Source organism: Cervus elaphus, chromosome 20, assembly GCF_910594005.1.
Source record: "Cervus elaphus chromosome 20, mCerEla1.1, whole genome shotgun sequence".
In the NCBI taxonomy this organism is placed as follows: domain Eukaryota; kingdom Metazoa; phylum Chordata; class Mammalia; order Artiodactyla; family Cervidae; genus Cervus; species Cervus elaphus.
In genome coordinates, this window is record NC_057834.1 from 39099043 (window position 1) to 39112843 (window position 13801).

At 48.7% G+C, this 13801-nt stretch overlaps 1 protein-coding gene across 5 annotated transcripts in view; it reads left to right on the forward strand.

The window, feature by feature from the left end:
* The window catches only part of ADAR (adenosine deaminase RNA specific), a 52257-nt gene extending 39905 nt beyond the window's left edge, over nt 1-12352 (forward strand). For 4 of the 5 annotated variants that reach the window (XM_043876047.1, XM_043876049.1, XM_043876046.1 and 1 more), the window contains 9 exons: nt 3913-4138; nt 4396-4567; nt 4866-4959; nt 5561-5683; nt 5984-6117; nt 7962-8144; nt 8615-8727; nt 9295-9422; nt 9581-12352. In XM_043876047.1, the coding sequence (XP_043731982.1) occupies nt 3913-4138; nt 4396-4567; nt 4866-4959; nt 5561-5683; nt 5984-6117; nt 7962-8144; nt 8615-8727; nt 9295-9422; nt 9581-9818 (1411 nt within the window). In that variant the 3' untranslated portion in view covers nt 9819-12352. The remainder of the gene's footprint in view (nt 1-3912; nt 4139-4395; nt 4568-4865; nt 4960-5560; nt 5684-5983; nt 6118-7961; nt 8145-8614; nt 8728-9294; nt 9423-9580) is intronic. The other variant, XM_043876048.1, reaches the window with a different exon arrangement.
* The last annotated feature ends 1449 nt before the right edge of the window (nt 12353-13801 follow it).

The following is a 13801-nucleotide window of genomic DNA, read 5'->3' on the forward strand; positions in this document are numbered from 1 at the left end:
CCCATCTCTTTAAGAATTTTCCACAGATTGTTGTGAACCACACAAAGGCTTTAGCATAGTCAGTGAAGCAGAAGTAGATGTTTTTCTGAAATTTCTTGCTTTTTCTATGATCCAGCGGATGTTGGCAATTTGATCTCTGGTTCTTCTGCCTTTTCTAAATCCAGCTTGAACATCTGCAGTTTCTCAGTTCACATACTGTTGAAGCCTAGCTTGGAGGATTTTGTGCATTACTTTGCTAACATGTGAAATGAGTGCAATTATGTGGTAGTTTGAACATTCTTTGGGATTGGAATGAAAACTGACCTTTTCCAGTCCTGTGGCCACTGCTAAGTTTGCTGGCTTATGGAGTACAGCACTTTAACAGCATCGTCTTTTAGGATTTGAAATAGCTCAGCTGAAATTCCATCACCTCCACTAGCTTTGTTTGTAGTGTTGCTTCCTAAGGCCCACTTGACTTTGCACTCCAAGAATGGCTGGCTCTAGGTGAGCGATCATACCATTGTGGTTATCTGGGTCATTAAGATCTTTTTTGTATAGTTCTTCTGTGTATCCTTGCTGCCTCCTCTTAATATCTTCTGCTTCCGTTAGGTCCATACCATTTCTATCTTTTATTGTGCCCATCTTTGCATGAAATGTTCCCTTGGTATCTCTAATTTTCTTGAAGAGATCTGTAGTCTTTCCCATTCTATTGTTTTCCTCTATTTCTTTGCATTGTTCACTTGGGAAGGCTTTCTTATTCTGCTTGCTATTCTCTGGAACTCTGCATTCAAATGGGTATATTTTCCTTTCCTCCTTTGCCTTTTGCTTCCCTTCTTTCTTCAGCTATTTGTAAGGCCTCCTCAGACACCATTTTGCCTTTTTGCATTTCTTTTACTTGGGGGTGGTTTTGATCCCTGTCTCCTGTACATTGCTACAAAGCTCTGTCCATGGTTCTTCAGGCACTCTGTCAGATCTAATCCCTTGAATCTATCTGTCACTCCCATTGTATAATTGTAAGGGATTTGATTTAGATCATACTTGAATGGCCTAGTGGTTTTCCCTACTTTTTTCAATTTAAGTCTGAATTTGGCAATAAGGAGTTCATGCTGTGAGCCACAGTCAGCTCCCGGTCTTGTTTTTGCTGACTATATAGAGCTTCTCCATCTTCAGCTGCAAAGATTATAATCAAGATGATTTTAGTATTGACCATCTGGTGATGTCCATGTGTAGAGTTGTCACTTGTGTTGTTGGAAGAGAGCGTTTGCTGTGACTGGTGCGTTCTCTTGGCAAAACTCTGTTAGCCTTTGCCCTGCTTCATTTTGTACTCCAGGGCCAAACTTGCCTGTTACTCCAGGTATCTCTTGACTTCCTACTTCTGCATTCCAGTCCCCTATGATGAAAGGAACATCTTATTTTGGTGTTAGTTCTAGAAGATCTTGTAGGTCTTCATAGACCGTTCAACCTCAGCTTCTTTGGCATTAGTGTTGGGGCATAGACTTGGATTACTGTGATATGGTTTGCCTTGGAAACGAATAGAGATCATTCTGTCGTTTTTGAGATTGCACCCAAGTAGTGCATTTTGGACTCTTTTGTTGACTATGAGGGCTACTCCATTTCTTCTAAGTGATTCTTGCCCACAGTAGTAGATATTAGCAGTAACAACCCTTACTTTCCCATCGCCAGATCCACCTTCCTCCGTGCGTCTGCACATGACGTCTGCACTGGGTGCAGGAAGTGTCCTCCTTCCACCCCGTGCCCTGGGTCCCCTCCACCCCGTCCTGTCCTTCCATTCTCTGACGCTCTTATGATCAACTGCTCCAGGGCTCTGTTGGATCATTCCCAGTAGCCTGCACACATGCCTGTGCCCATCTGCTGAAACCCTCCGCTTGACCCCACATCTCCCTCCAAATACCACCTCATCTCTCTGCTCCCCCCACAGCCAGACCTCTCAGTATAATTGTTTATGCTCGGTGTCTTCATTGGTTGCATGTCCTTTACTCATTCCAGTTAGGCTTTTGTCCCCAGCATCCCACTGAAAGGCTGACCACTAGCCATATGTGGTCACTGAGCACTTGAAATGTGGCTGTGTGACTGAGGAACTGAATTATCAGTTGTATTGAATTTTAATTAAAATTAGCAGCCTCATGTGGCCAGTGGCTATCATATTGGACAGTGAAGCTCTAGTGGATCCTAATTGCACAACTGAGAAACTTTGTTCTATATATTATTGTTGTTCAGTCACTAAGTCGCATCTGACTCTGCAACCCCATGGACTGCAGCCTGCCAGGCTTCTCTGTCCTCCACTATCTCCCAGAGTTTGCTCACTTTCATGTCCATTGAATCGATGATGCTATCTAACCATCTCATCTTCTGCCTCCCCCTTCTCCTTTTGCCTTCAATCTTGTTTTTTGTGTACATATATAGGTATGTGTATATGTTTGTATGGATATCTCTTTGTGCCTAAGAGTTCATATTCTTTTCAAATACACAGAAATTCTCCTGGATCCCTCAGATCAAGATTCTACACAGTTTGGTCCCATTCCCTCTCTTCAACATCTCTTCATGCCTCTGTGCTTTTCCTTCATAAACTTTAGCCCACTGACTTGCACAGTCGGCATCATCAAAGAAAGGAGCAAAGGCATTCAGATGCTTATGACAAGCAAGGAATAGTGAGACACTCAGTGTGGTTGACCAGAAAGATGGATTCCTTTCACTGCCTTGAGCTGACTGATAAATCCTGATACTGAAACTTTTGTTCTATGCAGTTAGATTATCCAAAAAACTGGGTTTCTCTAAAGCAAGTTAGGATCTGGTTAAAAGCTGGGATTCTTGAAACCTTGTCTGGTAGCTACCCAAACTGTTTGGCTCCATCACTTCCTTCCCTCTGTGTTTGTGGAGATGCCTAGCCAGGAAGCAGGGGGAACCACAGGCCACTCCCCTCCCTCCCTAGCGGCACCACCTGCCTCCCTGCTGTGTCTCTGCCCAAGGTACACTCCCCTCCCCTTAGTTGTCGCAAGGCCTCCAGGAATCTAAAGTGAAAGTGTAGTCGCTCAGTTGTGTCCGACTCTGTGATCCCATGGACTGTAGCCCACCAGGTTCCTCTGTCCATGGGATTCTCCAGGCAAGAATACTGGAATGGATTGCCATTTCCTTCTCCAGGGGATCTTCCAGACCCAAGGATTGAACTCGGATCTCCCGCATTGTGGGCAGACTGTCTACTGTCTGAGCCACCAGGAAATCCCCTAGAAATCTAAAAGTAACTCCTAATAAAGGTGTGGTTCCCTGATCTAAGGCCAACCTTGCTCTCAGATCTCTCCAGGTTAAGTCCTCTTGAGCTAATCAGGAAATGAATGAGGAAATGGAATTAGGTACTTAAAAAATCAGAGCATTAGAAACAGTGATTCAAGCAGGAAGAAAGTTATTCCCGTCTCATTTTTGCTTAAGTTAAAAAGGAAGTCCACATGTGGTGTTAGTATTTCTTTAAAGCCTCTCTAATACTTACTAAATTTCCTTTATGATAAAGACAGGCTTAGAGCCTTTACAATCCATAGTGTCTCGTCAGAATTTAATAACTTGATTTTATCCTGTTCAGTTTATTTATAGCCACCTTCCGTGTATGGCAAGTGATCCTGATTTTTCATTTACAGTAGTGATACAAAGTGTCCTTTTAAAATGTCTTTACATTTAAAAAGAGTCAATTTAGAGAAAAATATTAAGTAAGTAATACTCAGGTGATACCTGGATATAGCGGAAACCACACTATGATTCAGGAATATTCAAAGTCTAGGAAGTGGTGCCTTAGGAACAGAGCTGTCGGGAGTGATGAGGCCACATGTCGGCCAGCCTGGCCTCCCCCTGAGCAAAACCAGCCCTTTTCTGGGGCAGCTGTCGGGGCCAGGTACATGTCTTTATTCCCTGCTTCTCATCCCCAAGGTTCGTTTACCAAGCGAAAGTTGGGGGTCGCTGGTTCCCAGCCGTCTGCGCGCACAGCAAGAAGCAAGGCAAGCAGGAAGCTGCAGATGCGGCCCTCCGCGTTTTGATTGGGGAGGACGAGAAGGCAGAGCGCATGGGTTTCACAGAGGTAACCCCAGTGACAGGGGCCAGTCTCAGAAGAACTATGCTCCTCCTCTCAAGGTCCCCAGAAGCAAAGCGAAAGACAGTTAAGCCGTCTACTTTTGGTGCTCTCTTTTTTTGGGGGTCCTGCTAACTCCTATCTGGGTGGAGTCAGCTCTTAAGTTGCTGTCTTGTGGACTGTCCCTCGGCTTTAATATTAGCCTCCATAGCGCTGGGATGCTAGTGCCAGAGGGGGAAAAGATGACCCACGAGTCGAGTGGTACTCGACCTCCCCGCCCAGCCTGAAGCATGGTGGACGCAGGCGAGGCTCTGTGGCCCTGACACGGGCTCCTGTCCCCACAGCTTCCTCTCACGGGCAGCACCTTCCACGACCAGATAGCCATGCTGAGCCACCGGTGCTTCAATGCCCTCACCAACAGTTTCCAGCCCTCCTTACTCGGCCGCAAGATCCTGGCTGCCATCATCATGAAGAAAGACTCTGACGACCTAGGTGTTGTGGTCAGCCTGGGGACAGGTAAGTGGGCTCTGAAATGTGTCCCCCCCCAGCTCTCCATGCCCTGTGGTGACTGCACGCACCTCCTTATTCTCCTCTGTGGGTGAATTTAAGGCAGAAAGAAGACTCATGTTATATTTTAGCTACAGTTTATTCAGAGCAAGGAATGAATTCTCATATCCTAGGAAAAAGAATACAGGAGTCAGGATTGATAAATTGAGGCTATTTGTACCTTTAGGCTTTAAGAACCAACAGCCTGTATCCTAGTCATCATTGTTTACCTTTGGAAATTTCACATTTGCTTTAAATGCCTTTCCAGGGAATCGCTGTGTGAAAGGAGATTCTCTGAGCCTGAAGGGAGAAACTGTCAATGACTGTCATGCAGAGATCATCTCCCGGAGAGGCTTCATCAGGTGAGCAAGGTCACAGGGTGTCGGGGCTCAGACACCTCACAGGCAGGTCCTCAGGCCTGCAGTGTCAGCCTTTGAACTTCTTTCTGAATCAGTCCCTCTGTGACATGGCTACATCCCTCTCCTCGGCCTGCTGTTGAAGAGTGCTGTCTTTTCCCGCTAACTCCACTTCAAGCCCCTTTTAGAAAACACATGATGACCTCGTGATCTTCAGTGCTGTGGGGATGAGGAGGCCTTCCGTCTCCCATTTGAGGACCTACAAACAAACCCACTGTCCTGCCAGCTTTCCTCTCCTGTTCATCTTTAATTTGTGAAGGGAAAGAAGCCACAGCCTCTTGTAGTTCCTCAATCAATTTGTTCTGCCCTAAAATTGCTGTCGCTGCCTGAGCCAGAAGCTCTTGGCAGAATTGTAACTGACCTGAAAGGTTAACTTAACTGTAAGAAATGCTGAGGTCTCCCATGGAGAGTTTCCACCACCTCTTTCAACCTGAGAAACCGTGAAAGGTCTGCACCGTTAAGGCTTTTCCTTACTTGGGATCACATTATAGAAGCAACCACTTCTCAGAATCAAAGCAGTCTTCTTAACCAGACTTTCTTCTTATAGGTTTCTCTACAGCGAGTTAATGAAATACAACCCCCAGACGGCGAAGGATAGTATATTTGAACCTGCTAAAGGAGGAGAAAAGCTTCAAATAAAAAAGAGCGTGTCGTTCCATCTCTATATCAGGTCTGTACAATCTCTGTTGTCACCGGAGCCGGCCCGCCGGCTTTCCAGGACTGGGTGTCTGAATGGTCTCCTCGTCCATAATTCAGAGCTTGTTCAGTGGGCCATGCTCAACTCTTGTTTGAGGTCCACACCCCAGTGTGGAATGACTCACACTTCTACCCACTCCAGTAGCCCGTGATAGGCTTCAGAAAAAAAAAAAAAAAAACCTTGTTTCTGCCACATGGAGCTGTTCTTGAGCCCCAGGCAACTGAAGAGATCCACGCACACAGGTGGGTGTTGACAGACGCCCCTGTCTTGCAGCACGGCCCCGTGTGGGGATGGGGCCCTCTTTGACAAGTCCTGCAGCGACCGAGCTGTGGAGAGCACAGACTCCCGCCACTACCCTGTCTTCGAGAATCCCAAACAAGGCAAGCTCCGCACCAAGGTAGAGAACGGTGAGTAACACGTCCTCCATCTCCCACAGAAAGGCTCTGCAAAGCCCCAGGCCCATCACAGGGCCAGGGCACAGCTGCAGGGTTTCTGCCGTCAGTGGGTGGGATACCAGGGTCTTGTCTCCAGGGAGAGGGAAGATGTAGGTCGGGGAAGGTCTATGGGAAGATCGGGATTGCATTTTGAATTAGTCTGCTGGGGGGATCTCCCGTCAAATAGGAGGCAGAGGTACCCATCTAGAGCTCAGAGGAGAGAGGTGGCTGTAAATAAAAGTTTGGGAGTTATCCTCCTACAGTTGATCTTTATGGCCATGGAAATGGATGGGATCACCTCAGGGAAGGTTGGAGAAAACGATGCAGAACAAGCCTGAGGCGTTAACAGGAGGACTCTGCACGCCCGCTTCCCCTCCTGCCTAGTTGGCTGCTGATTCTGCCCCTTGTCTGCCAGCTCCTCCTCCTCTACTGTCCTCCCATGTCTCCTCACCGTCCCCTCACGTCCACTCCATTCCCTTCAGGCCATCCTTCTGCAGTCATCAGAGTGACCCTCAAACAGAGGTCATGTCGCTTCCCTGCTAAAAACCCTGAAGTCTAAACACAGAGCTCCTATATGACCCAGCAGTTCACTCCTAGAAACATCCCCAAGAGAAATGAAAATAAACCCACCCAAAAACTGACACAGACCAGCTGCCCCTTCTGTCGGCGTTGCCACTCGGGGCTGAGGAGGCTCCCGGCTGCCGCATCATCACCGCATTTGCTGCGCTGGCCCTGCGCTTTACAGCCCCGCAGAGTCTCCTTTTTTTCCTCTCATTTTTCCCCCGCAGTCTCCCGTTATGGAGGCCCAGGGAGAAAAAATGAATACAGAATGTTTATAGCAGCAATGTTCATAGTAGCCCAAAAGTAGAGACATCCCCAGTGTCCATCAACTGATGAATGGATAAACAAAATGAAGTATATCCATAAAATGGGATATCATTTGATACATGCCACAACACGAAGGAACCTAGGAAACAGTGTTAAGAAGGGAAAGAAGCCAGTCACAAAAAAGATTTTGTGTTACGTGACTCCCATGCTTTCGTTTACTTGAAACATCTAGAATAGGAAAATCCATAAAGAAGGAAAGTAAATTAGGGGCTGGCTGGGCCAGCGGTGGAAGGGGCTGGAGGGAAATGGGGCGTGACAGCTAATGGATAGGAGGCTTCCTTGGAGGGTGATGAAACGTTCTCACATTGATTGTGGTGATGGCTGCACAAGTCTGTGAATACACTAAAAATTTTTATGTACTCTAAACGGGTGATTGTATCTCATTAGAGTTCACTGGAAACGAAAAGCCCGCCACCCTGCTGTGGTTTCCCACCACACGAAAGCAAACCCCGCCGCTGCAGCCGTGCTGGTTCTTCGTCAGGTCCCTCAACAGCTAAACCCTCTGCTGCCCCAGGGCCTTTGCTTTAGCTGAACTGTGTGTCTGAAACACTCTTTCTCAGCCGTTTCTTCTCTTCCTTTGTGTCTCAGCCCCCCGACAATCCTGTCCCAGAGATTCCCTGACCTGTCCATTATAGCTCCCTCAAACCATCTACAATCATTACGTGTGCATTGGCTTACTTGTTTAGTGTCTGTTCCCTTTCTGCTCCCTCACCCCCATCAACCTCGGAACACAAGGATCTGATTTGGTTTTGCTCACCATTGCTTCCCGGCACCCAGCCTAGTACCCAGCACCAAGTAGCTGCTGTGAAATATTCAAAGAACAAATGAGTGAGAAGCCTCTGGCCCGAGTCTAAGGAGCAGAAAATGCCACGCCAGGCAGGGGCCTGGTCCAGCGGCCCTTGCAGGTCTAACCCAAGCCTCTCATCCAGGGGAAGGCACGATCCCAGTGGAGTCCAGTGACATTGTGCCCACGTGGGACGGCATTCGTCTGGGGGAGAGACTCCGCACTATGTCCTGCAGCGACAAGATCCTGCGCTGGAATGTGCTGGGCCTGCAGGGGGCGCTGCTGACCCACTTCCTGCAGCCTGTGTATCTCAAATCCGTCACTCTGGGTAAGGACCTGCCTTGGGAGCTGGAACCGGACTGTCATCCTGGTTCCCAGGTCCCAGCAAACTGCACACTCCGTTGCCAGGTGTTAACATGATGTCTCCCCTTTTCAAAGTGTGCTCGATTCGGTGGTTTAGTAATTGATTCTGAGTGTCCCGTCTGCTGTGATGGGAAAATTGGTTTAGGCAGCAGTCTCAGTAACGACATGCCAGCCAAGTCTTTCAAGGTGAGTTAGAGAAACACAGCAGCTTAAAACTGCAGCGTCTCAGTGCCCTTCCCCTCTCAGCGCTTGGCCTTACCTGGAACCTTATGTATTGCGCCTAACTGATGATCCTTGTGTGTCCTGGGCAGCCGCAGTCAGCAGGCGCTCCCTGCCTAGGGAGCTGATGCTCTGTCTGTGCCCTCAAGCTCCCCACATGACTCTTGCTTCATGGCACTGGGATGATCAGGTGTGTGCGTTTCTTCTTGTGCCCAGGTTACCTCTTCAGCCAGGGGCACCTGACCCGTGCCATTTGCTGCCGTGTGACAAGAGACGGAAGTGCGTTTGAGGACGGACTCCGACATCCCTTTATTGTCAACCACCCCAAGGTGCAATAACCCAATCATTTTCCCCTTGACGTTTTCTTCTTTTCAAGTAATCCTGTTAGCAGAGCAGAAATGTACAGTGTGGGCAAGGGGAGCCTTAGTTGGTTTCCCTCTAACTTAGCCTTCCCTCCTTTGGAATGCTAAGGGCTTTCCTTCTTTGGGGGCTTCCCCAGTGGCTAAGACCGGAAAGAATCTGCCTGTAAAGCAGGAGACCTGGGCTTGGTCCCTGGGTTGGAAAGATCCCCTGGAGGAGGAAATGCAACCCACTCCAGTATTCTTGCCTGGAGAATTCCATGGACAGAGGAGCCTGGCAGGCTGCAATTCATGGGGTCACAAAGAGTTGGATATGACTGAGCGATTAACACTTTCACTTTTTTCCTTCCTTTAATTTGGAATCCATTTGAATTGAGGTGGGGTTAGTATATCTGAGTCTTAGCCAAACAGAATGATAAACAAGGGGGAAAGATCGTGACCCCATCTTCCCTCTTTCCTGTGAGTCTTGAGTCCCTGCTTCAGAAGCTTTTCCCTGAAAGTTTCCATCTTCCTCCCCCTTGCTCCTGGAATTCCTAGGTTGGCCGAGTCAGCGTATACGATTCCAAAAGGCAGTCTGGGAAGACCAAGGAGACAAGTGTTAACTGGTGTTTGGCTGATGGCTATGACCTAGAAATCCTGGATGGGACCAGAGGCACCGTGGATGGGTAAGGAGCTGGGGGAGCACGGCCACCCAGCCAGCTAGCCAGACTGCCAAGGGGCGTCACACTGTCAAACACCAGAGCTTAAAAGTTGCCACCTCCCCACCCCCAGTGCCTCCACTTGTTCCATCCCAGGTGAATAATGAGTCCTTTCGTTTCCCCAGGCCACGGAACGAATTGTCCCGGGTCTCCAAAAAGAACATTTTCCTTCTATTCAAGAAGCTCTGCTCCTTCCGATACCGCAGAGATCTACTTAGACTCTCCTATGGTGAGGCCAAGAAAGCTGCCCGTGACTACGAGATAGCCAAGAACTACTTCAAAAAATGTCTGAAGGACATGGGCTACGGGAACTGGATAAGCAAGCCCCAGGAGGAGAAGAATTTTTACCTCTGCCCAGTGTAGCGTGACCCAGTGACTGACAGGTCGGGTGTTTCACACTGGGTGCGAGAAAGAGGTCGTAGCATTCCTCATCACATGGGTCAACAGGTTTTGGGTTTTATTTTCCTTTTTTTAAAAAGAATGGACCCACGGTTGGTGACACTGAGAACTTTGGGTTCCTGATATTCTACTTTTCTTTGGGAATATCAGGCCAGGTCTCGCCATCCCCCTTCTTTTTTCTCCAGCAGAGAGACAGAGACCGCAGGGCAGAGAGAAGGGGTTTGGTCCTTCTTTCCGCCCATTTCCTCTTCCGGTCTATTTCCGTTTTTTTGTTTTTTGTTTTTTGTTTTCTGTTTCCTTTCCCTTTGTGTTTGCTACACTGACCTCTTGTGGTCTCAATTAGGTTCCAGTCAACCATGTGAATCATACCAGGGACAGGATTTTTCATTTGTGAATTCTGAGGCCCCTCTGCTTCCCATCTTCCCCTTCTGAGATTCCTTCCTCGTGATTGTTAGTTTTTCCTTTTCCTCCAAGAGGGTAAAGCAGTGAACTTAAAGAATCTGGTGAAACATTTCTAAGGCCCGGAGTTGAACACTGCAGTCAGCTTGTTACCAGTGCTAAGCGTGATGAGAACCTGCAGATGATGCTCCATGATCTTGCACTTTAGCCGGCTTGGGAGGGGCCCAGCAGCAGGGAAGGCTGCTGCCCGGGAGGTGTGTCCCTTCCCCAGGCGGCAGGAAGGGCTGGGACCAGCCAGATGGGGCTAATGGAATTGCCTGAGCACTAGAAGGAGGCCTGCCCTCCAGGGGTAACAGACCACTTCCCCGGTAGGCAGACATACCTTGGAATGTTGCCAAGCTCCCAGCTGCCCCTCCTAAAGCATTCCTAGGAATTTGTCCTGCTGACAGGGGCAGTAACGCTGTAGACCCCGACCAATTGGTAGGAAGAAAGCCAGGGTAAATCCTAGAAGGTAAATCGTCTCTGCTCAGATAATCATGACTTAGCAGGAATAAGGCAAAAAATCATGTTGGGTCAGACCACTGCTCCCCCCAGCGTATTTCTCGTGATGGTGACACCAAGGGAAGGTGACTAATTCATGGTAAATGGGGAGTTTTAAAAAGAATGCCATAAATGTTGATCCTCAACAGCTACAGATAACCTGTAATTGCACAGATTTGAAGTTCAGATGTCATTTTCTGTTGATTAATCGAGTGCTTTTGTTTTGCCTAATAGCTTCAGAAGGTTGTCTGCGGGCCGGTCACAGACCCAAGGTCTCCTGCCTGCTAGGGAATCTTTCTAGGGTTGACCTTGAGCAGTAACTCCAAGTGAAAGGGCAGGTTGTCCTAAAACTCTGTGAGGTGGGACTCTCGGTCTACACCTCAAGCTAACATGGACTCTTGTGGTCAGAGCCTTCGTCTCTCTGTGGAGTCTGGCTCTGGGCCTAAGCCAGCTAGATGTGCTCAAGAAAAGTACAGAGGCTCTGCCATCTCCAGACCTGAGCCTGCCTCTTTCCCTCTGGACAGTTCCTCTGTCATCTGTGAACATGCCAAACCAGTGCCCTCAGATGATTTTCCATTGTCCCCCACACCCTGCAAACTACTGACTAGTTAACCCTGTCTGTCCTAGCTTGTCAACAGTGGATACACCCAGGTCCGCACATTTATTGTTGTGGCTTCTGTGCCCGCTGTACTTTGACCAAAGTGAGAAAATGTTAAGTCTTTCAAATACACTAAGGATGTTTCTGCGGAACACCAAAGTGTCCCATGGAACTAGAAGGGAAGCAGTGTCTGTCTTCTGAGGTGGCAGGGGCCTACCCCCCCAGTCCTGTGAATCTTCCAACGGCACACGAGATCAGTCCCGCCCCAGGAGGCAGCTCAGCTCCCTGGTTCTTTGGGCTGGAGAGCATCACCTACTCACTCCTTGGCATGTCCAGCCCCTCTGGGCATTAGGACCTCCACAGAGCTCAGTCTCAGCCACCTCTTCTCAGCTGGGAGCCCGGGTACTCTCAACCGGTCAGAGCCACCGCTTGCCCCAAGATCTTGTCTAGCGAACTTACAGTATTCAGTTTCTGCTGTAGGACGAGAGCAAGGCTTCCCTGTACCCGTGCGTCCTCTGGAAACAAGCCTGTATTGGGCCCTGCACGGCCGCACCCACCCACCCCCCCAGAAGAGGCAAAACTCCCACCTACCTAAAGTGTCTGCTTCCCTTTTTTGTCCAATCTTTGTTTTTATAAGCAAGGCTTTTTTTTTTTTTTTTATGATCTTTGTAGTTGATTTGTCTGAACTGTGGCTATTGTGCATTCTTTGAATAATCACTTGTAAAAAAATTTGTCGCTGCTTCAAGCTATTTCCTTTACTCACGTTGAAGGGATTTTGCTGGCTTTTGGGGTCTCGGTAGTGACTCCCAAGAGCAGAGTGGAGAAGAGCCCAAGCGTAGACTTGGGGGCCACGATGGGTGCAGTCAGTTTTATGATTCTGCTTTTATGTGTCCTTTGGTATAAGTGACTAACAATATACATTCCTCATAAATAAATAAAAAAAAAAGAATCTGAATTTTTAGAAAGCCTCGAGTCTTGGTTTCCTGGGGGACAAGAAAGTGGGGAACGGTGGGCGCTGTGGTCCTGGGATTTCCGGCAATAGCACTAGCTGGGAGGGACTCAGAACCTGGGGCACGGGCCCCCCTTAGCCAGCAGAGAGGAGCCATCACAGAGGTGAGCTTTTGTCTGGTGCGGTGGGTGCCTCAGACAGCCTTTACTTAGTTCCCCAGTTCCACACCCCCACCTGCCCCAGCAGAGTCCTCCATCAAGTATCTTGTCCCCAAACACGCTGCACGAGATTTCAAGGCCCAGAGTAGGAAAGTGTCCCTTGAGACAGCATCACAGACCACAGACCAACTCCAGCTCTCCTCCAGGGGTTTCTACAGCCTTCCACCCCCAACTGTTTGCCTGCGGGGAGGTGCAGGTTGCAGCCTGGACAGACCTGACTTGGCTACTGTCTTGGGAGACAGGCCATTTGCTTTGTACTTTATAGATGGCAACTAGAATATTTCTCTGTCTTGATTTCAAAGAGGAAACGCCATTTCCCACGTTGCTGTTGGGTCAGGATATCTACAAGTCTCCTCTTTGACCTTGTAAAACAATGATACCAGAGGATAGGAAATACCTGACTGAGGCCTCCTAAGTCACAGTGAAACCTCCCTCTTCGACTAATACAGATGGAACAACAGGCCAGGAGGGCCAGCGACATGTTTTGGGGCACATTAAACTAGGGCCAGAACTCTGCACGGGTATCACTCACAATCTGTTGAAACAGTCGGACGAGCTGAACAGATTCTACAGACAGTGAAGGACAGTGTCTCTGCCTACTGTGAGGCCTGGAGCCTCGACACCTGTCCTTTCTGTTCTCAGGCATCTGGTCCCACCTGGAGGGAGATGTTTCCAGGCCTTTTAGAACACGAACCATTTTCTTCATACCTAAGGTGAGTGCAGGATATAGGACTGTCCCCCCAGCTCCCAGCTCCAGGTAGGCTGGAAGGCAAGGCTGCCCCCTGGGAACATAAGGGATTTCCTGCGGCATTTTGGTTGTTACTCAGCCGGCATTTCATCTCGGGCCCACCATTTAATACAGCTTCCAGGATGCGGGCCCGGGTCAAACCCATGTTCCAGGAGCAGATGTGCCTTCCACACAGCCATATCTATCGCCAGGAGACCGGGCCTCACCTCTGCCCTGTCCTCCAGGGCCCCCTTTTTACAAAGGGCCTCCCCAGGAGCTATTTCTGGGCTCTGTCTACTCCAAGCCAAGCCTTATCTTTTCCATCTGATGAATGGACTTGTCAGGCCACCCATCACTATCACTGGTTACCACTGACCTTTTCTCTAGATTTTTTAATGTCTTTAACCTTTCATGGATCCAATTTCCCCAGTATTCTCCCTTTTCCCCATATTCACCAACCCTGGCCCATGAGGATCTCCCCACCCCCACTCTCAAGGATTACAGAGAGATAAGACA